Raw genomic sequence first — 27505 nt, 5'->3', positions numbered from 1 at the left:
GAGTGGCAAACAGGATTTGTGGCCATACAACTTCAGAATGCACGACTGAATGTTCCTGTATGCAGAAAAAAAAGAGAAATTCCTTCACATACAAATCTAGCATGTGAGGGGAGGATGATAGATAGCCTGTAACACTAAGCTTTGGTGTCTAGCTTTATATGCAGATTGATTTGTTATTTTTTTACTGGGAAGCTGACATTCAAGTATGTCTGACATGGTACAGTCCAGACCCAGGTTGATTCCCGCAAGTAGAATTAAGTGCGTAGGGCTAGTAAGCAGCTGCTCTGTGGTGAGGAAAAGACTTCAGTCTTCCAGGTAATTCACTATGTAGTATAATATTTGTATCTGTTTCCTGAAAGTGAGAGTGTGGCTGCAGATGTGGGGAGACCTGCACCTGTTTTATTTACATAGAGAGAGACCCATGCTTCATCCTTGGGGGCATGGGCATAGCCAAGGGGGAGGGCAGGAAGGGGCAGCTGCCCCCCCAATCAATAAGAATCAATATAGCTAACTGAAGTTCTGCCCCCCTAACAAAAGGTCTGCTCCCCCAACAAAAGGCCTGCCCCCCCTAACAAAAATCCTGGCTACACCCATGCTTGGGGGTTTCCCGGATTGAAGGCTCTTTTGCTTTTCTCCAAATACCTGATAAGAGATGCTCTCGATTTACCTGTGGAATGAAGGAAAGGGGGCTTCAGTCAAGGAAAATGGAACCCTCCACTTCAGAACACATTGAGAAGGCAGGGGTTGTGCATACTCCAGTGAGGGATTTTCAAAGTTGGCCTGGAGCCAGTGGACTTTGGCTCGCTCTGCCCTGCTTATTAGGCTGTGCCAGCTCTGCTGCGTAAAACTCTGCCGCTGAGCCACGATTCCTCCTTCGTTTCATGGGCCAGTAGGTTACAAGTCAAGATACGCTTGGCTTCTCTGCTTTCCTTTCCTTTCCTCCTTATGGAATGGTTGCTAATCCTCCTCCCTTGTCTTTTCACTTTTCTTGCAGTCGTTGCGACCGCTTGCCTTGTCACGAAAACATGGAATGCCAGAGCCTGCCCTTGAGAATAACTTCTTATCACCTCTCTTTTCCTACCAACATTCAAGTTCCCATTGACATTTTCCGCATGGGCCCCACCAGTGCTGTCCCGGGGGATAAAATTCAGCTCTCCATCATCAGCGGGAATGAGGAGGGCTTTTTCACTACCAAAAAAGTCAGCAGCCACAGCCACGTAGTGTCCATGCAGCAGCCGATCACAGAGCCCAGAGATCTTCTTCTGACGATTCAGATGCAGCTTTTCCGCCACGGAACTGTCACCACCTTCGTAGCCAAGCTGTTTGTCTTTGTCTCTGCACAGCTTTGATTCCTTGCATGCTGGCACCCATTGCAGTTTCTCCCCCGCTCCCCTTCTCTCTTTTTTGACACTGGTTCCCTTCTTCCCGTTTAAAAAAATAAAGTTTGAGTGGTAAATCACTTCCTGCATGCTGTGCATTTGCATTTTATTTGTCACCACTCATTTTGCCTTCGCATTTTTAACATTCCAGTTTTCCTGTTTACTTCCCATTTTGATGAGCTCTGCCTATAAGTCAGCTTTTGCTGATAGATGCTGAAGACAGGGATAGGCAACAAGCAGTTGGGATGGCGTCAGGGGTGGGGGGCTCAGATCCTGCCTGCCCAACTCCCTGCACACCCCCTTTTAGTGGGGCACTTTAGCTGCTTTCTGCTGTAACAGCCAAGTCACAAGCAAAGGGTTATTTCATTCTCCACCAGCAGTGTACAGTAGTCTGGTTTTCTGGCACATGTGGTGCCCATGTATGCCAGGGGGGGGGCAGGGCAGGGTGTGTGGGTGGGTGAACGGAGTCCGCCACGCCGGGCGAGGCAAAGCGAAGGTGAGACTGGGACTGAAGGGTGCATGACTTTTGCATCCTTCTCACACTGCCCTGCCAGCCCTGGGAGGCTGGGATCACAGTCATTCGGATCAGATTCCAGCCTTGCAAAGCGCTGCAGGGCTGGCAGGATGGCAAGAGGAGCCAAATGCGCAGTGTCCCCTTAAAAAAGTGCCTGGGTCCATTGCCCTGGCAGCCCCCCCCCCACTTTGCCCCTGTTCTCCATGCCCCCATGGGAAAAGCAACCATTCTCTCTTGTATTTAACCACTTCAGCACCAACGAAGACATAGGCAAAGAGCTCTTAGCCACACTGTTCCTCAGCCAGTTTCCCAAGAGACAGGCAAAAGAGAATGAGTAGCTAAGGCATGACGCTTGTGTGCTCTCTTTCTCTCTCTGTGTGTGTAAACTTTACCAGTGTCTCATCCTGGGTGGGATGATGTCAGTTGGCAAATCCAGCATTGCTGACCTTTCAGTCTTTACTAAGCCGAAAATGAGTTGCTGACTTTGACTGTAAGTCAGGACTGGAGAAGTTCAGAAGTGTGTGTCATTTCTAGATTGAGTGGACTTGTTAAGTGCACCCCATAAATAACAATTAGGGATCTATTTTCACAGAAAGAATCAGGTGCGGAAACTATAGTTAAAATGCCTTAGGGCAATCCAGAGTTTATCATGGCACATACAGGAGTGTTAAAGGCTTCCATGGACTTTGTCCTGTCTGAAGTAACTGGGCTTTCTCTGCTGCCCCAGTTACACTCTTGGGGGCAGCCGATGAGCCTGATCTGGACAGAGACTATTAGGGTGCTGGGTGAACTCTCCCAAAGTAGTCAAAATCTGTTCCTGAATTATTTTAAGTCCCCTTTAAATCCCATGGCTGCCATTGCCTAAGGTGAAATGCTAAAATCTGATTGGAATCCACCTTCAAACAGAGCATATCGTTTCCTATTTATAATGACCACAACATAAGGAAAAAACTATGCACAAGCTTTTTTGGAATCAAAGTGATTCATGCAGGGCACAGGTGTGATGGAAAACTTTCCTGAATATTCTGCACATTTCTTAAGAAGAGAACTTTTTTTGCCAGGGATAACGCACCCAGCTTTTATCATTTATGCATAATATCTAACTTACTGGCAATTCTTGGACCTTTTGCACACCTGGCTATGCCCCATCAAATGTAACCATTCATCTAGCAAGTGCTTCAAAGCATGTCCAATGGGTTGGCACTGTTCGATTTATGTCTGCACACATCCAAATCCACTAATGTTTTAGGACTTGTAGTAGTATTTGCATGGCATTCTGTTAAGGAGGCCTGATGTACAGAGCACAAGTTCTTGGCGCATGCTTAAAGGGGGATGTTTTCAATATTTCCACAGGCTAGATCCTACAAAGCTATGTGCACTATAGTCAGGATATCCCATGTGCCAAAGAAATCAAAGCTATATAGTGAGAGAGAACATCATGCAGTTCAATGACATATACTCTTTGAATGATGTCAGCTGGACTGCAGTTTTTGAGTTTTCACCATACTGCCCTGAAAACCTTTCAGTTATAAATGCTATTGTTAAACAATTCCCATTAACTTTAGTACATCCTGTATGTATCTCCAGGCTGCTTTGACAGAGCTGTGTAGATGTCTCAGCTAAATTCAAACACTTCTGTTACTTGGGCCAAATCAGGACCGTACATTAAACTGGACGTCTTCAGTGTGGACCAAGAGGACTACTTTGGTAAAAGCTTGGCAGAAAAGTTCTATCAAAGTGTCCTAAAAAGTACTGAAAAGCATAAGAGAATGAAGTTGGATGTACATCTCTGTGAAGTGCACCCACAATTCAGAGGAGAGCAGACTATACTATATGCATTCAGCTGCTTGTGTCTGCAGAAATGACCACTTTGCAAATGCTACATAATGCTTATTCTCCACTTAATCCTTCAGTGTGGCAGCACCTGCACTGTGAAACTCTCTGCTAATTGATCTTAAGCAGGTGCCTTCACTGTATCCCCCGCCCCCCGCCCAGCACCTGGCAGATTTTTTTTTTGTTTAGGCAAGTCTACCCAGACATGCAAATTTGGCATGTATTTTAATGTGTAATTTTATTTCATAATTTTATTTTTTACTTCTATATTTTGAAATATTTTAGGTCAGCTTGTTTTCAACATATGAGTTGACTGATAATTTTTAAGTATATTTCATGTAAACTGCTTAGAGGTTTTGACGATTAAGTAGCATATAAATCCTGTTAAATAAATATTACATATCTATGTGCATCACAGAGACTCTGCCCTCTGATCCCGTGAGCAGCCAGAAACATGCCAGGGAGGTAAACTGCTGCCTCAGCACTAGCCTGGCTGCTTCTGTTTCTCTTCTGTTCCAGCTCCCACCTTGCTGGCAACGGTCCAGAGAGAGGCTGCGAATCATAGACAGGAGTTCTCTCAGGATTGCAAGCCAAAGAGTTTGGGTGGAAGAAAAAAGAGGGGGGCTTGCCTGGCCTCTCCCCAGTCGTTCTTGTGTTGCTTCTGCTTCACTCTTGCTGCCTGCTGCCTTTTGCTCCCCACCATATTTATGGGATTTCATGGGATGCGTATGTTGCATGATGCCAGATAATCCTCAGGCCCATGGCACCACATCTCACAAACTCTCAATATTCTCTCCCTCCTTCCCTTCCCTCCTCTCTCTCACACACCCTAAATAATTCCTCTCCGCCTACTTTTTTAGTTGTATGCATAAACATTTTTAGCCATTGCAACAGATGCATCTGCAAACATGTCTAGCATACTTGTCAGGCAGCCAGAGCTGGCCAAAGCTCATTGGTGACTGCACAGTCCTTTGCAAATACAGGCCCTTTAGCTCCAAGGACAATGTGCATCCATGGATATGTGGCCACAGGTTCATTGCACGGTCAACTGTACACGATGCCTCAGCAAGCCAGTAGCAAAAACTAAAGCTTAGATTGGCTTCAAAGTCTTTAAACGAAGCCTTATTTGAGCTACAAAATAAGGAACGCAAGACTTTGGCCCAGTGCCTTGCAAAATTCTGCTGCATTCTAGTATATTACTGAGTGCATATATTAATCTAGTTGCCTTTAAAAACATACTGCAGTCCAGATTAAATCATATTAGATGGATAATTCTATGTTGCATCTAACTGGAACATTTAAATAGACATAATTATATAGCACCATTGGGGGGCCTGTCTGGATGAGAATGAGAACATGATTCCTTGCTTGAAAGATTTAATAAATTAAACGGAAAAGATATGCCCCCCCCAAAAAAAGTAGCAAGCAGAAGTTCAGAACAGGAAAGAAAAATATTGGAATGTGCCATGTTCCAAAACAGAAAAGATTAAAATCAAGATTGGACCCTTCAGAGGAAGAAGGACAAGGCCCATTTGTACTTTGCTGGAGTAGAAGAGGAAGCCTATCTGCATAACTGGATTTCCTCTGTAAGGAGGTGCCAAGTGGTTGAGGTGTGTGAAGTGGTTCCTTATTATTTTAATTATAATTTTGCAGTTTGTTTTAAAATGCTTTCATGCCATATTCCGCTTGGGGAAGGCAGTTTAGAAGTCTCTTAAGCAATCCTCATGGGGAGAACTTTCTCTCCTTCTCTAAAAATAGCACTGGAATGTGCTGCCACTGATTTAAAAGGGAGGGAGACAGAACCATAGAGGAAAAGCCTATCCGTGGCTGCTTCCCACGAGGGCTGCGCTGGAGGCAGGGAGCCTCCAATTGGTGTGGAACATGTGCAGACATTCATGTACAGTGGTACCTCTAGTTATGAACTTAATTTGTTCTGGAGGTCCGTTCTTAACCTGAAACTGTTCTTAACTAGAGGCGTGCTTTCGCTAATGGGGCCTCTTGCTGCCGCTGTGCCACTGGCACATGATTTCCATTCTCATCCTGGGGCAAAGTTCTCAACTCGAGGTTACACTTCCAGATTAGCAGAGTTTGTAACCTGAAGCGTTTGTAACCTGAGGCATTTGTAACTCGAGGTACCACTGTATTGCAAATGGTCTTTGCACAGGCATCTGTCTTGGCCACTGTGAGACCAGATGCTGGACTAAAGGGGCCGCTGCCTGATCCAGGCTCTTAGGTTCTGACGTGTTTACACCAGGCCTGGCCAGCACAGAGGCTGAAGATTGCCTGCTATACAGGGGCTGATGTGGCATATCCTTCTCCCTTTCTGGTCCAAAAGGAAGGGCTAAAGTTAGCAGCCTCATACGCTACACCATTTCACTAGGTTGGGCTCTGGCTTCTCCACACGAGGCCCCCGCAACCCTTCCTTCTTCCACTTACTGCATACCCTCCAACACTCCCCAGATGAAAATAGGGACATTTATCCCTCCCTCCCACTGACCCTCCTCCACCCCCCCACATTGTTTGTGCCCCCCTGCAGAGCATTTCCACCACCACTATGCCAACGGTTTTATTTTATTCTTTGGTAAATTTACAAAAAGAAAAACACACACCAATAAATACATTTTACAAAGGGGCAAGATTAGGTGCAGATGCACAAAGCATTTTTTCTAAGCAAGTCTCCTTGTGCTCGGCTCCCCCTTACTCCCTGCCCTCTGCCTGCCCCTCAGAGCTGGCCTTGGGGCAGCAGCTTCTCCCGTCCTCCTCTCCCGCTTTCCAGCAGTCACTTTGAGATGCCCAAGGGAGGGGAAGTAGTCACATCCTGGGATTAAATCAGAAGCCAGGATGGCTTTTGCAATTCCAGAACACTTGGAGGGTATGGTACTGCCACCTTCTATTTGTTTCTTGCAAACCCAGTTTAAGCTATACTGGATTTATTTATTTTTGGCTGCCAACTGGATTTGGCTTGTTCAGATCTGAGCAAGTGTTGATCAGTTGACTGCAAAACTTGTCCAATATATCATAAAACCATTGGTGGTTTGGGGGGCTGGGAGTGGATGTGCCTTGAATTCAGTTAAAAAATTGTTCATGAGAATCCACCCTAAGTAGTTTTTTGGACAAATTGGCTTTAGGTTATGGATGAATAATGCTGGCAACATTTTTAAAAAGATCTGTTCTGATGGTGCGGGTGTGGGAATGGAAATTTAAATGAAATGGTTGCATATTAGTCATGCACCCAATCAATTCTTCTTGGCTCCCTGCTAACACCTGCTCAGTTGTAATATTTTTATGCTACCCACAACATTACCTGGAAAGAGTTCAACTTGTACACAAAGGAGTTAGATAAAATCTGCAACTAAAACCCCAGAGCAACCTCAGAAGCCCCCCCCCCTTCCCGGTAAAAGCACAATTTCATTTCACATCTTCAGCTTGGTTCCAACTCCAACCTTTCCCCCAAACTTTAGTTATGGATCCTTTGAAGAAATGATTGCTTCCTGCTGGTATTCAGCCATGACCATTTTTTTCAGCTTCAATAAATAACAAGATGCTATCTTACTCTCATCTTGCCACCGGTCCAAGGATGACTGTTGCTAAGTCCAAAACACTGAAACCGTTCTGAGCAGAAAAAGTAGGAAAATTGTTTCAGTCGATTTTTGTTTTTGTTCCATAATTAGACAGTTCTATACATAGCTTTATTCTATTTCTATTTTATAGTTCACCTTCTCGCAAGGGATCAGGGAGTTATGATAGCATAAAGTGTCAAAAGAGTCCACAAACTCATTACTTGAACATAGCAAAGCCGATCACCTCTCCCTTGGTCTTCACCAAACTGCAGATCTTCATAAACCGCCCAGTCCTACTGGTGGAAGTTGCCAACTTCAGATTTCAAAAATTCTGCTATGCAGGCAGGACAAGGGGGGGGGGCATATCAGGTCAAAGCCTGGATTCTGCTGCAGGGTGAAGAAGCTGTCCAGGTGGTCATTGGACTTGACTGTCCAGGGCAATTTCTTTAAACAATTTTTGTGACTTGTAGCTTTTCTGACCCAGTGGTAGTTGGATCTACCCAAGTTAGTCCAGTGTAAGATGGATGTCCGAAACATAGATCAGACCCCAGAGGCTAGGAAAAATATACACACGCATAGTGTTTCACAGTGAGATCAGGATCTAAAATAAGAATTTCCATCTTTACTGCACCTTGCTTGTTTGATTCTTGCAATGTGACACAACTGAATTAATGTTCCATATTTGTCTTTCCCTTCTCTCCCTCAGAGTCAGACATGAGAAGACAGACACTGTTCGCTGCATTAAGTCCTGCCGACCGAATGACGTCAACTGCATGTTAGATCCAGTTCACACCATTTCCCACACGGTCATTTCATTGCCCACATTCAGGGATTTCACGAGGCCTGAAGGTAAGCGCTTCCCCTCACTCTGTAGAAGCAGCCTATGAGATAAACATCCCAGAATCTTCACCTACAGAAAGAATTGCTAAGAGCCGAATGCATAGCAAGGCTGAGAAGCTCTTGTCATCTGGGCAGCCCAGGACCTCCAGACCCATTGCTAGGTTTGTGCCCCAGAGAGGTCCCCCCCCACACAATGTCCATGCTGCTGGAACATAGCACAGCAGTCATATAGCCTAAATTGCTTCCTTTTAGAGTTTTATTTTATTTCAGGTATTAATATACTGTACTCCTTTTCAGGCCGACTTCAAAAAAGCAATTTACATAATATTATTACAACAATAAGTATCAATGAAATGGAAAAAATGTTGTTGTAGAAGTTATTGTTTTACAAAAAACACAATAAAATTGAAAAGACAATGAAGAGGCTGTAATTGCTTTTTCCTCTCCTCCCCTCAGGGCAAGATGGTTCTGCAGAGTTGCAGATGATGTGAGGGAGGGAATTAATTAACACACCTGTGCAGATTCTAGGCCAGGGCTAGGCAATCTAAGGCCCAGGGTCTGGATGCGGCCCAATCGCCTTCTCAATCCAGCCCGCGGATGGTCCGGGAATCAGCGAGTTTTAACATGAGTAGAATGTGTGCTTTTATTTAAAATGCATCTCTGGGTTATTTGTGGGGCATAGGAATTCATTCATTCCCTCCCCCCCCAAATATAGTCCGGCCCCCCACAAGGTCTGAGGGACGGTGGAGCGGCCCACGGCTGAGAAAGGTTGCTGAGCCCTGTTCTAGGCTGCAGGATGAGGGTCTGCCATTCCCGGTTCTTAGTACTCCTCCTGCGCTATTAAGTCCCTGGCCATTGCAGCTCCTGCCCCGACACCCCAGCAAGACTTTTCTGTAAGTCTCATGAAGGAGAAGACAACCTGAAGTATAATCTTGCTTTCTTATTTCTCTGCTTTAACTTTTCTGATTTGCAATTGCTGAATAGGTTGCACTGCACTGATTTAAACGTTTTATTGTTGCCATTTTTAGCTTACTTCCGGTATCTTTCCCCTCAGAGATTATTTTCCTTCGTGCCATCACGCCAGCGTACCCTGGCAACCAGGCAGACATCATATTTGACATCACCGAAGGAAATCTACGGGATTCCTTTGACATCATCAAGCGCTACATGGATGGCATCACTGTGGGTGAGGAAAAAGTTCTCCTATTATTATTGAACTCAAGGGAATAATCAATAAACATTGGCTTATTGCATCCTTTATTAATTTTTATTTATTTATACATTATATACACCTAGCCTTTAGGGTTACAAATCCTACAAGGCATCTTACAAGCAAATTAAAGAAATAAAAATGAAATCGCAATATCAAATCAAATGATACTTTTTGCCTCCCCTGTTTGAAAAACAACGATATTTTTCTGTTCAGTGTCACCAAGTGAATGTATGGAGTACACAGGCAAAGCTGAAGAAGCTCAAGCATGTTTATCTCTTTCCTAAATTGTCGTAATATTATTACTGAACAAAAACAACACAAGAAGCTTCATGTTGATCTGCAATTATCTAGAGAAGGAAAACCTGTGGCTGTCTAGATGTTGCCGCGATAAACCTCCAATCACTTCTGTTCATTGGTCATCCAGCCTGAGGATGATGGTGGGGTTAGCTATTGAGAAGCAATTGTATTTTAATTTGTATTTTTATGCTGTATATATATGTGTGTGTGTATTCTTAATTCATTGTGTATTCCACACTTCATCCATAGATCCACAGCATAAAAATACAAGATAAAAACACAAAACACACAATAAAGACAAGAACAAGAATGAAACAGTAACCCTCCCTAAGAGGCTTCAGTGTAAGCGATGCACATATCTACTGAATGTGACTATTCCTACTAACGTTGTTGTTGTTGCTGCTGCTGCTGCTGCTGCTGGTGGTGCTGGTGCTGGTATCTGGGCAGACCAGGCTGCTATTTTGTGCACATTGCAAGAGTTGGACTAGTTATCTTGGTGATGGTCAGATAACAAGAGTCCTTCTGTATTTTTGCTTTGAACTTATATGGATATTAGTTTCTTGAATAATTATTGCTAGAAGCTGCACTGGGGTGAAATAGCTGCCACACACAACATAGAGAGGCACCTTTTGTAGCTCAGCCTGAAGGTGGCGCTGTTGGCTTTCCTGTCTTGTAGCAACCCAAATCCTTGTAACATAAATCTAGGTTTATTTCATAATTTATCGAGCAGAAATGTGAGGCTGCATGCCAAGAGGCAACATCTTAATGCAGGCCTATAAGCTCCCACGTCTTAAACAGAGTTTGTTGATGAAAACAACAGTTAAATAACTGGAGGGTTGTTTTGTGTTTACGATGAAGATTATGTAAAAATGGTGGACGGGGTTCTTTGCTTTCCTTGTTTATATGCTACTGGCCTGCTTTTTGCTGTGCTGTGCTGTGCTCTTTATGGCATTGTGGTCAATGGAAGGACTTGGGGGTGCTCCCGGAGAAGAAGGTATTTCTCTCTGTGACCTGAACGTTGTCTCTCCTCGCAGCATCTCTGTCAGGCTTCCCTCCCTGCACCAAGAGCGCCCACAAGTCCAGGGCCGTAGCTTTCCCCACAGAAGTGAATGGCTACCATTCGATTAAACAGGATAAAAAGGGGCTCCACTCAGGATGCCACATCCCAAACCTTTGAAGACCAGGCCTGCTGTTATCTGCATGGCTTTGCAGAGCAGCCAGTGGCCCTGCAGGCTCAGCAACTGGAGCCCAACATCTGGAGGGGCAGCAGGTTGGGCAACGCTGGGCTACGGCTTGAAACTTTTAGATACTGTTTAAAAATTGCCCCACGTTTCTGTCCAAAATTTGATATCCACAGTAGCTGATAACAAACGGAATAAAGCAGACAGAAAAACTATAGTAAGGATTGAAGGACCAATTTCTCCCAAACTCTCCTGAGCTGCCAGCCAGGAAAAGAAGCAAAGATGTCAGCAGCTGTCCTCCTTCCCTGGGAGGTACAATGGAGGTGCAGCTAGAGACTGAAAAAGCACTTTCACCCACGGCTGTCTGGCAAATTTCAGTCAGCAGCAGCAGAAGATGATCAGATCTCTGATGCTGAGGGCAAGGGAAGCACATGGCAGGGGAAGAGGCCGTCCCCACATCTTGAGCAGTTCTTTGTATCTGCATTAACCACTATAAATGGCGCCCAAGGCACCTGCACAAGTTGAAAATAAACAGCTCCTTCAGGAGACCTGTTTACTGAGCCTTTATCCTGTTTTTAATGCAGCAGTACAGTGGTTCCTCGCAAGACGAAAAGAATCCGTTCTGTGATTCTGTGAAGCGGTTTTTTCGTCTTGCGAAGCAAGCCCATTGACGGATTAGCGGATTAGCGCTTTTAGCGGCTTTTAGCGGCTTATCTGCTGATCGGATCAGCTGATAAGCGGCTTAGCGGCTTAGGAAAAGGGGGGGGAAGGGAAAAAACCCAGCAGGAACTCGCAAGACATTGTTGTCTTGCGAAGCAAGCCCATAGGGAATTCGTTTTGCGAAGCACCTCCAAAACGGAAAACTCTTTCGTCTAGTGAGTTTTCCGTCTTGCGAGGCATTCGTCTTGCGGGGCACCACTGTAATACAATGCCTGCTCTTTATTGAGCATCCATTCCAATTGGTTTGTTGGGAGATTATACACTTTCCCATCAACTAATCATTTCCCCACAATACATTTTAATGCATTTCCCCCTCACTTTCCTAACTGTGAAAGGTGGTGGTGTACCCTCCCCCAGTGGATTGCTGCACCAGAGTGCTTTAATCCACTTTAATTGCACAAACTGATATTGTCCAGAATGCAACTGAATCCTTCCTGAAAACCAGTAACAACCTCCAGGGGAACCTTGTACTTAAGAGTTACTAAAAGCCAACAAGAAAAAGCAGCAGCCCGTTGAGTGAAAAATGCCCCACAAGCCAGATCAGTCCACAGGAAGCATCCTTAGAACACAAATGTCTTCGCCTGATGGCAAAATACTGTTCAAGGGCGGCTGCAGGGGAGCAGGAGAGATTGGTTTCCTTGGGGAGTGCATTCCACGGTGCGGATGCCACTTTGAAGAATGGCCACTCTGTGCCCTCCTCACGGAGCTCCCCGAGTTGAAAGAGGGGGAACAAAGAGGAGCTTTGTAAGCACAGATGACTATCATACCATTGGTTTACAATATATACCGATATGTAAACAGACATTTCAGGTTCTGTCTCATTGCTTTCTGCTGTATGAGGATCACTCTTTGGTATTTTTGCTTAAATGGCTCAATCTCTTCGCCTGACAAGCTCCCCTTCCAGCTGGGGTTGCCAGGTCTCCCAAGCTCTGATGGTTAAAGTTCTGGAGCCTAACTAGGGAAGAAGGGGTGCAACACAGCAAATGGCCAAAGATATTGTCTTTGGGATCAGTGGGCAAAACCCCACCACATTTGGGGGCTCAGGGCAGAGCCTGATGGAAATGGGGTAGTAGATAGGGAACACCTATACAACTATGGTTGGGAAAATTATCTATCTGCCCCCCCCCCCATATTCTAAGCTTTGGCACAGAAAACAGTTTCTGGGGCTAAGCCCTGGTGAATTATCTGTGCATTTATGATAATATGAAAGGAAAGGCCTTAAAGCCAAGCCCTCACTTTAGCCTAGGCTGGTGATGGTCACAATATACACGCTGGACCAGGCTGGGAAAGAACCTAGACATGCAGGATTCTCCCGCTGATTTCTCCGCTTGGGTTCTGAGACCTGGCTGGCCCCTTTGCAAAGAGCCCCAAAGTTTAGCAGTTCATTCTGCAAGATATTCCTTGTAGCCTTAAATCACGGCTGAACTAGGGGAAAGGGTAAACAGAAGTAAAGCCTCAGCTTGTTCTCCGTAAGCCTTTTTACAGACTTTCTGCTACATACCTTTTTGTTTTGTTTAGTTCCGCCCCCCCCCCCCTCGTACCTTTTAACCAGCTGTCAATGAAGAATTCGTTTTCAGCTTGCACAAAAAGGTCCTATTAAAGCCTGGGGTATTAGAGAGCACTATGCAGCTTTTCCCCTCTGCCTTGTGTTGGGGTTCTGTAATACCACCTGTGTTCAAGCAGGGCATTCAATTGCAGGATGTTTTCTCTCCTTTTCCTCCCCCCCCCCCCAGGCCCCAACCAGGCACTTACACACTTATGTTTGGTTAATGGAAAATGAAACTTTTGCCCTTGAACACTGCTGTTAGTAGGAAACTTTTTCTGAAACCACCACCGTCAGGGTATTATGATGGGTCTCACATTCAAAGAATGGGCCTATAGCAGGCATATGGCTGGGTAATCACAGGCTTTCAATCTACTTTCTGCCCAATGGCATTTAATTTCTAGAAAAAGGAGACGTCAAGTGTGTTTTGGAACCCCTTTTCCCCAGTGTTGCCGCAGCAATCAAACCCCAGGGCTCTTCGCTGCTTCCTCTGATCCTGCCTCTTTTCACTGGGAAAACCTGCTCTTTACCACTGAATTGTATCGACGCTTGCTCCGATTCAGCAGTCAAGTGTGGCTATTCCCAGGGAAAAGAGGTGGGGCAAAAGGAAAACCACTCAGACCCATGCCTAGAAAGCAGGGGACATAGTGGTAAACCTCTCAAACTTGTGCTTTTTAGTGTAGACAAACAAATCCAAAATCAAATTAAAAGTAAAGGGACCCCTGACCATTAGGTCCAGTCGTGACTGACTCTGGGGTTGTGGTGCTCATCTCACTTTACTGGCCGAGGGAGCCGGAGTACAGCTTCCGTGTCATGTGGCCAGCATGACTAAGCCGCTTCTGGCGAACCAGAGCAGCGCACGGAAACGCCGTTTACCTTCCCACTGGAGCGGTACCTATTTATCTGCTTGCACTTTGACGTGCTTTTGAACTGCTAGGTTGGCAGGAACAGGGACTGAGCAACGGGATCTCACCCCGTTGCGGGGATTCAAACCGCCGATCTTCTGATCGGCAAGCCCTAGGCTCTGTAGTTTAACCCACAGTGCCACCCGCATCCCTAAAATCGTATTAGGAGAGCATTTATCGAAAGCAAGAGGAGACAGTGGCGAGTCAATGGTCCTCTGCATCCACAGCCATCTGGTTTTGTGCCTTACTCTTCCAGGGCTCAGTTTAGGCACTAAAAACAGATACTGGAACTGTGCCCTGGTGTGCTCTGGCATCAAGTTCTTAAAGAAATGGGAGTGCCTGATCACCTCATCTGTCTCCTGCGAAATCTCTATGTGGGACAAGAAGCTACAGTTAGAACTGGATATGGAACAACTGATTGGTTCCAAATTGGGAAAGGAGTACGGCAAGGCTGTATATTGTCTCCCTGCTTATTTAACTTATATGCAGAATTCATCATGCGAAAGGCTGGGCTGGATGAATCCCAAGCCGGAATTAAGATTGCCGGAAGAAATATCAACAACCTCAGATATGCAGATGACACAACCTTGATGGCAGAAAGTGAAGAGGAATTAAAGAACCTTTTAATGAGGGTGAAAGAGGAGAGCGCAAAATATGGTCTGAAGCTCAACATCAAAAAAATGAAGATCATGGCCACTGGGCCCATCACCTCCTGGCAAATAGAAGGGGAAGAAATGGAGGCAGTGAGAGATTTTACTTTCTTGGGCTCCATGATCAGTGCAGATGGTGACAGCAGTCACGAAATTAAAAGACGCCTGCTCCTTGGGAGAAAGGCGATGGCAAACCTAGACAACATCTTAAAAAGCAGAGACATCACCTTGCCAACAAAGGTTCGTATAGTAAAAGCCATGGTTTTCCCAGTACTGATGTATGGAAGTGAGAGCTGGACTATAAAGAAGGCTGATCGCCGAAGAATTGATGCTTTTGAATTATGGTGCTGGAGGAGACTCTTGAGAGTCCCATGGACTGCAAGAAGATCAAACCTATCCATTCTGAAGGAAATCAGCCCTGAGTGCTCACTGGAAGGACAGATCGTGAAGCTGAGGCTCCAATACTTTGGCCACCTCATGAGAAGAGAAGACTCCCTGGAAAAGACCCTGATGTTGGGAAAGATGGAGGGCACAAGGAGAAGGGGACGACAGAGAATGAGATGGTTGGATGGTGTTCTTGAAGCTACTAGCATGAGCTTGATCAAACTGCGGGAGGCAGTGGAGGACAGAAGTGCCTGGCGTGCTCTGGTCCATGGGGTCACGAAGAGTCGGACACGACTAAACGACTAAACAACAACAACGTGCTCTGGCATAAATTAGGCCCTGCAATTAGCCTTATGAAAGCATAGCAAAATAATTATTCCTCTCTTCATCTGCATAGCCAGAACTGTGCGTAGGTATTAATTCTGCAGAGAAGGCACAGAATAGAGAGTGGGATGCTGAAATGAAGCTGATCAAAGGGCTTCTTCACACTTAGCAGGCAGAGGAGGCCTGTGCTTTAATGCTTGCTTTGTGTCCAAGTCCTTCCCCCCCCCCCTTGCCCTGAGCTTTCCCCACAATGCACCACTTTTTACCACTGAATTGGAGCAAATGTCAGTTGAGGATTTCCACGGATTCCCGTTTGCTCTGATTCAGCTTTAAAGACTGGAAAACTCTGGAGCAAAAAAGGGGTGCTTGGAAGGGGAGCTTTAACTAGCAGAGCAGGCCTGGAAAGAGCAGAGCAAAGCTAAGTGTGACTAAGACCAAACTGGGGGCAAGACCTGCTTCGTTCTGTGGCATCGCCATTCTTAACGCGACCCCAAATTAGCTGGAATGCTTAAAAGATTGTGCTGCCAAAGCAGCTGATCATAGAGACAATAGTAAGAAGTATGAAAAATAGCACAAAATAGGTGAAATCCCCAAATATATTTGAACTGCGTAATCTCGGAACAAAGGCAATTATTATGTACTAAGCTTGGATCCTAGAACAATAGGCAGGTAGGATCCTGGAATGCAACAACTGATTGGCTTGCAGGAGTAGCCCAATCAGACCCCAGGAGGGAAGCAGAATCAGCCAATCAGACGGGACCCATTGTGTAAATAATGTATATTAAAGCCTGAGGTTTGGTGGGGGCAATTCAATCACTGTTTTACAAGCTGCAATAAAGAGCATGAAATCACTGCATGACTCCGAGTATATTTCAGCAACATAAGCATTACTTTCAGTGCATAAGATGCTGCACATCTGAGCTTTTTTAAATGTAATGCTAAGTAGTGGGGACCCATGATTTTCAACAGAACCAGAGTTCGTGGAGGTTAAATAGGGTTAAATACCAACATTCTCTGCAATGTATCTTGGTCTCTTCACCTCCCCCCCCCCCACCCTACATTTAAAGGGTTTAAAGATGATGTAGAAGCCCCCTTTCCCAGTCTTATTCTTGGAATTTGGTCAGGGATTAGAATGCACAACAGCTGAAAAGGATTCGTTCTTCAGAAATTCTGGGCTCTCATCTCTAGGTAATGATGGCTGGATTGTGCAATGGCTTCCGGGCCCAATCCTCTGAATTAGCCCTTTATTTTCCTTGGTAAATTGAATCACGCAGACGTGGCCTGGTGTGTGCCATGGTGCGGCTTATAGCCAAGAAATGGTCAAGGAGTGGCGCTTGCCACAGCCTTGGTGACATGACTATGCTATTCAGTTATGAACAGGATCCTGCTCTCTCCTCCTCTCTCTCCCCCCCTCCACTCCCTCTCTTTGTGTCTCCCCTGAAACTAGAATTTGGGGCTACCCAGCTATATTGATTGGCAGTGGAATTAGGTAAAAATAAGCACTTCTTTACACAACGCATGATGAGTTTGGATGGTCCACAGTTGTGAGATGTGGCAGTGGTGATGAGGTTCTTTAAAAAGGATAGGTCTATCAATGGATAATAGCTATGACAGATGAAACCTCCATCTTCAGAGGTAGTAGAGCTGAATACACTGTCAAAAAGATGTGGGTGTTGCCTTTATGCCTTTCCTGTAAACTTCTGAAATAGTCAACCTGACCACCATTCGAAAAATAACACTGGACTAGATGGGCCTTTGGCCAATCCAGCAGTTTTTATGTTCCCATGTACTTACCAAAGCTGAAATGACGCTAAATAATGTGCAGGAAGGGTGTGCCCCCATAATTATTTGCAAGTTTGCAAATTTGTTTGTCTTTAAGGTGCCACAAGATTCTTTGCAATACGTGCAGTGTGGTTTGAACTCTCCAAATTCCATATTCAGTGTTAAGGCTAATGTTCCATCAGCACAAGGATTTTTCTTGTGCTGTGTAATTTTCTCCCTCTCTCCTCTCCCACGTGCCCCCTTAATCTGTTCTTGGGGTTCCCCCCACAATCCAGAGAAGATCTAGAGATGGCGGGGGGGGGCAGGAGGAGGGGAAGTCCTGTTGCACTATTGGGAATCCTTGCACTGGCTTCCACTAGCGGTATGATTCAGTTGAATATGGCTCAACACATTTTTATTAAGTATGTCCCAATTAGTGCAACCAAACTAACCAAAGCAAAATATTTCATGGTATGGTGAAGAAAATTAGTAAATCCAGAAAGTTGAGTGAGACATGAATACAAACGCAAATGTTGCATTAAGAGCGCTGTATCCATCTAATTGACATGGACTGTGTGTGCTAAGATGTCAGAGTCCACTTTTGGCACAAGAAGGAAACAGGGGTCTGCAACATCAGCTGATGCAATTGGCAGGTAACATTTAGCCTTTTGGTTGGCCAGTCTTTCCAGAATAGGTCCCTGGCTCCTCCTTTTGTATAGTTCAAGTGATCTGCTTGCTTCACTTCAGATCTAGTGGCCTCGGGGATCCTGTGCTGGATTCCAGGTCTAGATTCTGGGACGATGCTCTGCAGCTCCGCATATTGCCAGCTCAGGAGTATTTGCGAGGAATGAGTTAAACAACAGAATGGCTCTTTTAAGTTTAAGATGCAAGGTTATTAGCAAACTGGCTAAGTGATACAAAATACAAGCAGAAACCAGACATGAAGGTGAACTGCCTGAGGGGCTGACATATTTTGAAGGTGGGCAAGAGGGAGGGAAATGTAATTATATCTTACAGCAACATAAATGAGCCAAAAGAATACCTTTAGCATCTGTCTGCAGTACCAGAAATCCCAATGAGGAGAAGATTGAGAAGACAAACAATGCTAAGTTTAAAACCAGCACCCTCCTGGCACTTGCAACAAGTAATGTTAGATAATCTCTATATTTTCCTCATTTTTTTTTGGAATTTTTGTTTAGATCATCCCCTAATTGTATCTGTCATTTTGGCCAATTCAAGGTAATCAAATAATTTATCTTGCCTCTCTTTTTTGTTGGTACTATTTCTTTTTTCCAATTAAGATTCTCGCTACTGATGTTGCAATTCTCTTATTTTCACTTGCAATGTCGGAGTCTAATATGCCCAGCAGAAAAGCTTCTGTCTTTTTTTTATTATAAAGGTTTGTTTAAATATTTTCTTCAGCTTATCATATACCATATCCCAGAAGCTCTTAATTTTATTACAGGTCCACCACATGTGTAGCAGTGTCCCCTCTGCTTGATTACACCTCCAACACGTTTTGGATTTTGTTTTATACATCTTGAATATTTTGCTAGGTGTTATGTACCATCTATAAAACATCTTTAGAAAAATTTCCTTTATGGCTGCTGCTTCCTTTCTTTGTCACCTCCTGCAAGGCCAAATTTTATTTTCTCTTTTTGTGCAAGAGCAGTTCTGTGCGAAAGAGCTGCTTTAAAAATGGAAACATCATGGATGTGCCTCCAGCAACAGCCAGTGAGAAAAGGAAGGCTGTATCCTTCCCCTTTGGCTAATGAAAGCATCACCACACATGTAAAAAAAACCCCACAGCTACACCACATGCAGCATGCAATTTTGTATTGACTTTTCTGCCCTTATTCAATTATTCACAGATTGGGATAATTCAGATTTATCAGAGGGGAATTGTGGCTGTCACTTGAATGAGGAGGATTTCATGAGAAGGATATTTAAGAGTAAGAATAGAAGAGACACAGGAAGCTTCAGCTCCACATTAAACTTCAGAGTGGATGAGCCCAAGTTATTAGCCAAGAAAACCAACAACCTTTATATCGAGCTCAGCAGAAAATGCCCATTTCTCTCTCTCTCTCTCTCTCTCTCTCTCTCTCTCTCCTCCCACTTTTGGTTCTGGCCCCTCACTGTGAGACCTGACATGTGTGTCTCACTCCCACAATCTAGTCCAATCTTTGGGAGAAGTGGGTTTGTTGCACGAGACCTCCCAACCACCAATTTGTGATTGCCTTCACGCAAAGAGAGTGATGGTTTGGAAGTGCCTTGTGACTGACCTCAGACCAGAATGGCAGAGTGAGCCTTCAAACTATGAGCCCTGGTCTCCCATGTTTATCCAATATTTTTGCCAGGGTTGGTTCTTGAAGGCCAGGCCCTAGGATGATGGTGTTTGTCATGCTTGCCTTGAAGAGAGCCTTACAAGCCCTCGAGATTCACATGACTGTATCAGGAAATATGCATCTTGGCACCTTCATGAACCAAGAGTTACTCACTGAGCTTTGTAACATTTGTATGCCAGAGTTCCAGTGCAGTGTTGTCGAGTTCCACTGATGGGCCTCCTCAGATGAGGCTGCATGCTGGGCCCAAGGGCCTTTGCCTTGCCCTGTTGCAGGTAGAGTGGCAGGCTGTGTCTGAATAAAGGCAGGTCTGCTCCTGCTGCCCTGTCAGCATGGTTGACAGATGCAGCATCCCAGCCTGGAATGTACCTGTTGACAGGAGAGCGATGTTGTCCTGATTGCTTTGACACAGCAACTGACATAGCACAGAAAGTGAAACTTCAGTGCATGTAACTGTAGTTGTTATTTTAGCCTTAGTTCTTGCATTTCCCCCCCTCCCAGGATGGCTAGCTACCCATAAAACACAACAGTAAAAACGGTGTTGAAAATCGCAACAAAAACCCAACATTTTCACACACCCCAAAATGGGACTTCAGTGCTCATCAGCAGGGTTGTGCCCAAGCACTGGACCTTTGGCACTGGACCTTTGCCAAGTGTCAGAGTGCCAGAACGAAAGGCTTTCTGGCGCTCAGCAGTCAGATGCACCGGAGCTCTGGTAAGACCCTGCTGGCTTGCACCACAACAAAAAATGGGAAATCCCAGGATGCAAACAGAAGCTGGGATTGGCTTCTGTGATTCCCGGATGTCCCCCTTAAAACAGGACAGTTGAGGGGTATGTAATACAGCCCCACACAACACAGTAATCAAAGGCATAAAGTAATCAGTGCTGGAGTTGGCTCAATAGGACAGGGGTGTGGAAGCAAATTGTCTCCCCTATCGCTGTGGGTCAAAACTCAGAGAAGGGTGGCGTTATCCAACTATCAATCACCTGACGGTGATGTCCGGTGACCCTTTTTCACCTCTATGGTTTGAAATCAAACTATGTGGGGAAATGTGCAGCTTGCAAAATGCTCTGAAAGAACCAAGTGCCAGCTGATACTTGGGTCTTGTGGAGCACTTTGCAAGAGGCTTTGCAAGACCCAGTGATCAGGTGAAGGTCAGCTGGGGTGTGGTATGGGCCAAAAATGGCCTTATGGGCCAAATGAGGAGGCCTGGGGGGCTCCATTAGGCCAGAGGTCCCCCCCCCTTCAGTAAGGCCACTCTATGATCTGAAGGCCTGTGCAAATAAATAGGTCTTTGGGTGTCACTTGAATGAAAATCAGTTTGGGGCCACCAGATCTGTACAGGGAGGGAATTCTGCAGACAGGGTGCTGCCCCTGAGAATGCCCTACAGGGCTGCCCATCAGATCTGAGAACCTGGGTTGACAGGTGAGAGACGCCACCACATAAAGTACTTTGGGTCTAAGCTCTTCAAGTCATTATGTACCTTGAATTGGGCCTTGATAAAGAGACCCATCTTGTCACTGGAAGTCCATGTGGCCTCACTGGGAGGAGGGCCTATGCCCAGTTTCAGATTTAGATGGAGGTAACTTGGTTACAGTAATCCAGCCTCTGAGAACTTCCCGGTTGTATTTCTGAGATGCCCTCTACATTGGACTTCTCTTGAAGACCGCTACAAGGACACTGCCCATTTGCTGCTTGGGGCAGCAAGGTGGCATTGCATGACCCCAATTGGCAGAGTATTGCACTGGCTGCCAGGGGGCTACCAGGACTCTTTAACCTCTTTAACTTGTCCCCAGTGTTGATGCCATAACAGAGGTTCACATCTTCAAAATCTCTGCTGAGCTGAACATTTTGGTACAGAGTTGCTTCTTTCAGTTATTGGAATCCAACAGTGGCATTTAATTTAGAAAGACATGTACAGTTTAAGGAAAGATTAATTGATATATATTCCATTTCCCAGTTCATACTAGTGGTGTTTTTTTTGGGGGGGGGGTGATCTGATTTTTGCTGACCTTTCAGCCTTTGTGTAGTTTTGAACAAAGCCCTGACGAAAAATGAGTTGCTATTCTACTAGGACTCCAAATCTGCATCCAAAATGTATGCTAGGCAGCCATGTCTCTTCCAGCTTGACCCGCCTCCACTCCAGTATCCTGAATATTGCAATAAGCAAGATGTCAGGCAGGAGAGGATAACAGGGTAACAAGAGCAGAAGAGGAATAGACAGGAGAAGCCATGGCTGCTTCATCTCTGACTGGATCAAGGAGGGATCCAACCTTGCCTACTGACCAGGGTATATGCAGAGTGGGAAAGAAATTGTCTGGATTAAATGATTGCATCCTATGGATTCATGTGTCATAGGTTAGAAGCTAATGCCAAAGAGAGAACGCGCTTCCATAGCCAGGGCTGTATTCCAGGGAGATTCCCTAACCCTCCACCCCCATCTCAGTTCCTGCCAATACAAGTCAATTTTATAAGAGAGGGGAATCCGTCCAAGGAAATGAATCTTATGTGTAACATTTTAGGGACTGGGGGGGAAAGGATGCTTAAAAAGAGAGGTGTGTTTATGGAATATGGCAAGCAAAATGAATGTGGTGAAAAGTCTGCTATTTCTCAGCATGCTGAAGATATTAGTCAGTATTTAAGTAGGACAAAACTCTAAGGTCATCACGGCATTCAGAAAAAAGGGTGCTGACAGCTGACATAAGCAAACGTTTATCTCTCCCATCAGATCCTAAGCCAATGTGTTCTTAGGGAATTGGTAGGAGACTGCTTCTGGAATGCCATACATGCTGCCGAGCTCTCCACTTTTGAAACATGACCTCAACTAAGATCTAAATGGGAAACATATCAAATAATCCTTCCTTAAACTGTACGTTTCCTTCCAAATTAAATGCCACTGTTGGATTCTAATAACTGAAAGAAGCAATTCTATACCAAAATGTTCAGCTCAGCAGGGGTTTTGAATATGTGACCCTTCGTTATTCTGTATTTTGCACTTTCAGAAACTGACAGTGTAGGAGACAGTTAGCCATGTGTTCTGTTCATGGCGGAGGGCAGCAGACTGCAGGGAGAGAAGCAGAAGATGCAATCAGGCAACCACAGGCCAGAGCCCTGTGAGTATTGGGGGTTTTCATAGCAGAAAGCAGTTTGAAAGGCAGATTATATGCAACTATATATAAAATAGTCACCGAACAATATATATGACCAGCCAGCAATAAATATCCACTGGGCAGCTTACAAACAATATTTAAATTTCTTTTTATTATTAAACTCAATGATCAATAAGACAGCACCTGCAACCCCCTGTTGCAGTTTCTGGTAAATGGATTTTGTGGGGGATTTTCTTCTTAAATTATTTCAAAAATCTGTTTATCCCAACTTAACAATGAAAGGAAAGGAACATTGGTGTTCATTGTGGCAATCAAAGCTTCTCTGAAGCTACAGTCTTTTTCCAAGTTTAGTTGCTTGTTTCCATTGTGAACAGTATATTTTCTACAGCGGAAAGCACCAGGGGTGGCCTATCCTGTTTTGGCACCTGAGATCAAATGGTAAGGTGCCCCCCACCACGGCGTGCTTGCCAGGATTGTGCAGAGGTGGCTTCCAGGTTCTGGAAGTAGGGCTCCCCCCTTGTGTGTGTGTGGGGGGGGGAGGCACCCATGCCACTGCCAGAAAAGTGAGATGTGAGAAAAGACAGCAGCAGCAAAATCTTGTGCAGAGTCCTGTGAGATCTCGCAAGAGCTCTTTAGGATCTCATGAGATTTTGCGGGGCTCTTGCAAGATCTTGCCAGAACCTGCTGCTGCTTCTCCAGTGATGGCGGATGGGGGCCTGTGTGTGGGGGGGGTGCTCCATTGAGATTCTGCTGCCTGAGGGAGGTGCTTCAATCTGCATCCTGGGAGGGCTGGCCTTGAAAAACACAAACCTTGAAATGTGCAACAAGTGGGTGAGGTAAGAGCTTTCGCACTCCAATATCTCTCTATGAATAAATGGTGGAAACTTCTTTTAAAGGGCTTCCTAATTAGGCAGATGTTAAGAGTTGAGTAGGGACGTGGGTGGTGCTGTGATCTAAACCAGTGAGCCTCTTGGGCTTGCCGATCAAAAGGTCGGCGGTTCAAATCCCCGCGACGGGGTGAGCTCCCGTTGCTCGGTCCCTGCTCCTGCCAACCTAGCAGTTCGAAAGCACGTCAAAGTGCACGTAGATAAATAGGTACCACTCCGGCGGGAAGGTAAACAGCGTTTCCGTGTGCTGCTCTGGTTCGCTGGCCAATAGTACGTCAGCTCCCTCGGCCAATAAAGCAAGATGAACGCCGCAACCCCAGAGTCATCCGCAACTGGACCTAATAGTCAGGGGTCCCTTTACCTTTAAGAGTTGAGTACCATTAATGCATCTTTCAGATTCACTACAGTTTTCATAATAAATGTTTAAAGATTTATTGCTAGCTAGAAATGCCACCCAAGTTTGAGAAAGTGACATACTCTGGAGCCAAGAGGGAAATGGTTTGGGGGCATTACAAGCAAACAAAAATCTTCTGCTACACTGTCCGTGGAACTTTTCAACACTTGTGGTAGTGGAGAGCAAACCTTTTTGTATAAGGAAGAAAACAAAGCCCATTAATGTCCCTATGTGCTTAAGAAAAAAACAAAAACAGTGTCTTTAATACTTTCTCAACCTCTGAGCCGCTCACTTTGTGTTCAGCTTCCATGAGATAGACACGTTTCTGGATTTGGTTAATTTGGTTATTCTGAAACACCATGTATGTAGTATATAAAGGGGAAAATTTTAAATGTTAATGCTTTTTCATTGTTATTTCCATTATTTATATATTGATTTACTGCATGGCGCTTTACAAAGCAAACAAAACAAAGTGAAGTGCGAAAGAGGCCTCTGCCCTGATTAGCCGACAGTCAAAAGTCAGCCACCAGGAGAGTCAGGAAAGGAACTAACCCTGCTCTTCGGAAGGCCCCCTGCTCCTGCAGCTACTTCTACTTGGGCCTTATTCTGCTGGAGATGAGGACCAGCAAAGCTCGCCCAAAGGGAACCATGGAAGAGGAAGGTTTTAGCCTGGGGTGGGAAGGGCGGGAAGCCACCTCACGGGTGTTCTCAGAGGCATTGTGAACACATCTGCAAATGGCTCTTTGTTTGCAGCATATTCAGCCGACCCTTCTCTTTAGAAACTACATTCATAGTGGCCTTTTTCTCCATGGTGTCTTCTAAACTTCCTTGCTGCCACAGCTTCTTGTCTTCACCACCTGGAGCAGGGCATCAATGAATTGATCTTCATGACTGTGTCATTTCATGTGGTTGGGAGCAGTGCTTAAGATCCTCTGGTCCCAAATTACTTTAAAATAAAAACCAGTCCTCTGAAACAGACTGCTAAAACTGCAGAACACCTCTCTTAAAGGCCCCATTCTTCCTGTCAACACCCTGGTAGTCGCATTGTAGCCAAACTGAAGTTTTCAAACTTGCCTCCAAAGGTAGGTTTTTGTACAGAATATTACAGGAATCTAACCTGAAGGGGTTCCTGCACTGCAGGGGATTGGACTAGATGACCCTTGGCGGTCCCTCCCAACGCTGCTCTTCTATAATTCTGCGACCAGGGCATGCATGATGACTGTGGCCTGTTGCACAGCCTGGGAGATAGGCTGGAAGATTGTGACACTCCATAAGCCAAAGGCCACAGGAATGGAATAGCCACATCCCCTGTGGGAAACGACCTGACCAGAAGGACTAAGGTCATTACTCAGTATGGCAGAGCTGAGCCCAGTTATATTTGTGGCACTAATTCTTCTTCCTCCTCCTCAACCCACAGGTGTGGTTCGCCAGGTGAAACCCATCATTGGCCCCTTCCATGCTACCTTGAAGCTGGAGATGAACTACGTCATTGGAGGGGTTGTCTCACACCGCAACGTTGTCAACGTGCACATCTTTGTTTCGGAGTACTGGTTCTGATCCACCTCGCCACCTGGGTGGAAGCAGGAGAGCTTCCAAGTGAAACTCTACCACAAACTCATAGAAACGTTATGCACACCTTTGGGGGCAGGGAGGGGTGAGACGGGGGTTGGGGTTGGGAGTGAGACCAAATAGCTTTCTTTTCAAGTAACATTTCTGGTTTATAGTTTAATTAAAGGACCAATAGCAAACTATCTAAAATAGAAGTAGGATGGAGCAATAACCTTTGAGTCTGATCTAGCTGGATTGTATAGACAAATAAATAGTGTGTCCACCTCCCTCTCCTTCTATGGGGTTTTAAATTCTGTTTTGCTGGGGTCTTTGAGTCAGGGTGCTGCATGCAAGATTTTGCAGGATCAGAGCCTTGCCTGCCCTCACCCTCCCTACTTCCACCTTCTTGAATGCCTTGCCTGGCTATCAAATTAATTTTTTCATTGTAAAAATCTAGAAATCACCTCTGATGAATTTGGGGCATAACCAGGGGTTTTGTTCAGCTCAGTTCTGGCACCTCTCAGGTCGGCACCAATGCCATTATAAGAGAACAAGGGAGGTGTTTTTTTGTGAGTTCTGGCACCTCTTCTTTTAGGAAAATAGCACTGGGCATAACTGACCTCGAAAATGACCCCTCCGCTACACATATTCCACATATATTCTCTTGCAATGAGTGGGGCGGGTGGGTGGAGTTCTCTGGTGCTTCAAAATAGGTGTGTATTTTGGGGGGTTTTTTTATCTGAAAGTTTCATTAAAAGGCATTAGCATTAGGTAGGCCCCAACTAAAGTAAATGGTAGAAAAATAAGCACTGTGTATGCCAAGGTATTGAGGGGCTAAATGACCCCAGTATTGGGGGAAATGTCACTTAAGATGTGGTACCTGAGGTGAAATCAGCCACTAAGAGAAGGATGTGCTCATGATTTATTGTCTTGGATCCAAATGGCACTTTGGGTTTCCCCCAAACAGCAACCTCTCATGTCACAATGCAGTCTGCTTTTTAAACAGAGGAGAGTTTCAAAAGCAGTCTGTGATATGGCAGGAGAGCCTGCTGTTTAAAGCAAAAAAGAAAAGAAAAGAAAAGAAAAGAAAAGTGCAACAGGAACAAGCAATAATCTTTTTTGAGCTTGCCTAAGGTAGGGCTGCAGGCCTTTTCTCCATCTTCTTTTAGCTGTGCATCCTGAAGGTTTAGAACTGAAGGGGGAAATGCGTGAATTTGGAACTCTTTAATCTGCAAGATCCCCGAAAGGCGTTAACAACTCAAGGCATTGCAGACCCCAGATACTTCCCTAGAGTTACGCCTCTTAGGCTAGAAAAGGAGGGGGCCTTTCCAGAGTGGGGGGCCCTGACCGCTGTCCAGGGATGGCAGGTTCTGACTCCCATCCTGTAGACTATACTACTTTTAGTGGCTTTTGAGATCCCCATTTCTTTGGTGACAAACTAGAATGAAATCAACAGTGCAGTGGAACCAAGTAATTTGAAACCTTTATGCCATGATCCAGCAGCAGAGATATGTACATAGAAACAGTACGTACCTATTGTGGATACATACTAGATTGGGATTGGTGTTTTAGAAGCTAAAATTATTTTTAAAATTAGTCATGGTGAAGGGCCCAATCCAGTTGCAGTGATGGGCTGCAGAACAGCTGGTGGCTCCAGATGTGGGTGGACATCACACTGAGGCACATCCCAAAGAGTCCTCCCACTAGGGCTCAGGTGAGCATGGATTTAGGCCACCATTATGCACACAGGAGGGCTTCTTGTTGGGTTGGAGCAATCGTGTATGAGGCTTCTTATGTATCATACTGAAGTATAATGTAATGAAACTCAATAAATGAGTGTTGTTTGTATCTACAGTTTCTCTCAACCATGTATCGTTTTTAGGAAAATAAACTTTTTCTTTTTTTAACAGTTGTTCATCTAAGTTCCCTTAATTTTAACAATATAACTGAATATTCACAATGTGCATCATAAGGAATAAGCAGTCAAGAGTTAAGGGGTGTGTGTGTGTGTGTGTATGTGAGAGAGAGAGAGAGAGAGAGAGAGAGAGAGAGAGAGAGAGAGAGAAACACAGAAGTGAGAGAAAGAATTAAAACGGAAGTTAATGTTAAGAATCATT

At 45.0% G+C, this 27505-nt stretch overlaps 1 protein-coding gene across 2 annotated transcripts in view; it reads left to right on the top strand.

The window, feature by feature from the left end:
• The window catches only part of FBLN1 (fibulin 1), a 54486-nt gene extending 27191 nt beyond the window's left edge, over positions 1 to 27295 (top strand). Inside the window, exons 15-17 of one of the 2 annotated variants that reach the window (XM_083503360.1) lie at positions 7993 to 8135; positions 9181 to 9312; positions 25258 to 27295. In XM_083503360.1, the coding sequence (XP_083359486.1) occupies positions 7993 to 8135; positions 9181 to 9312; positions 25258 to 25397 (415 nt within the window). In that variant the 3' untranslated portion in view covers positions 25398 to 27295. Of the gene's footprint in view, positions 1 to 994; positions 1460 to 7992; positions 8136 to 9180; positions 9313 to 25257 lie in introns of those variants that run through there. The other variant, XM_083503361.1, reaches the window with a different exon arrangement.
• The last annotated feature ends 210 nt before the right edge of the window (positions 27296 to 27505 follow it).

This window comes from Podarcis liolepis, assembly GCF_965112155.1.
Source record: "Podarcis liolepis genome assembly, chromosome: 5".
Taxonomy (NCBI): Eukaryota; Metazoa; Chordata; class Lepidosauria; order Squamata; family Lacertidae; genus Podarcis; species Podarcis liolepis.
The sequence above is the reverse complement of the archived record's forward strand: the minus strand, read 5'-3'. Positions and strand labels throughout refer to the sequence as shown.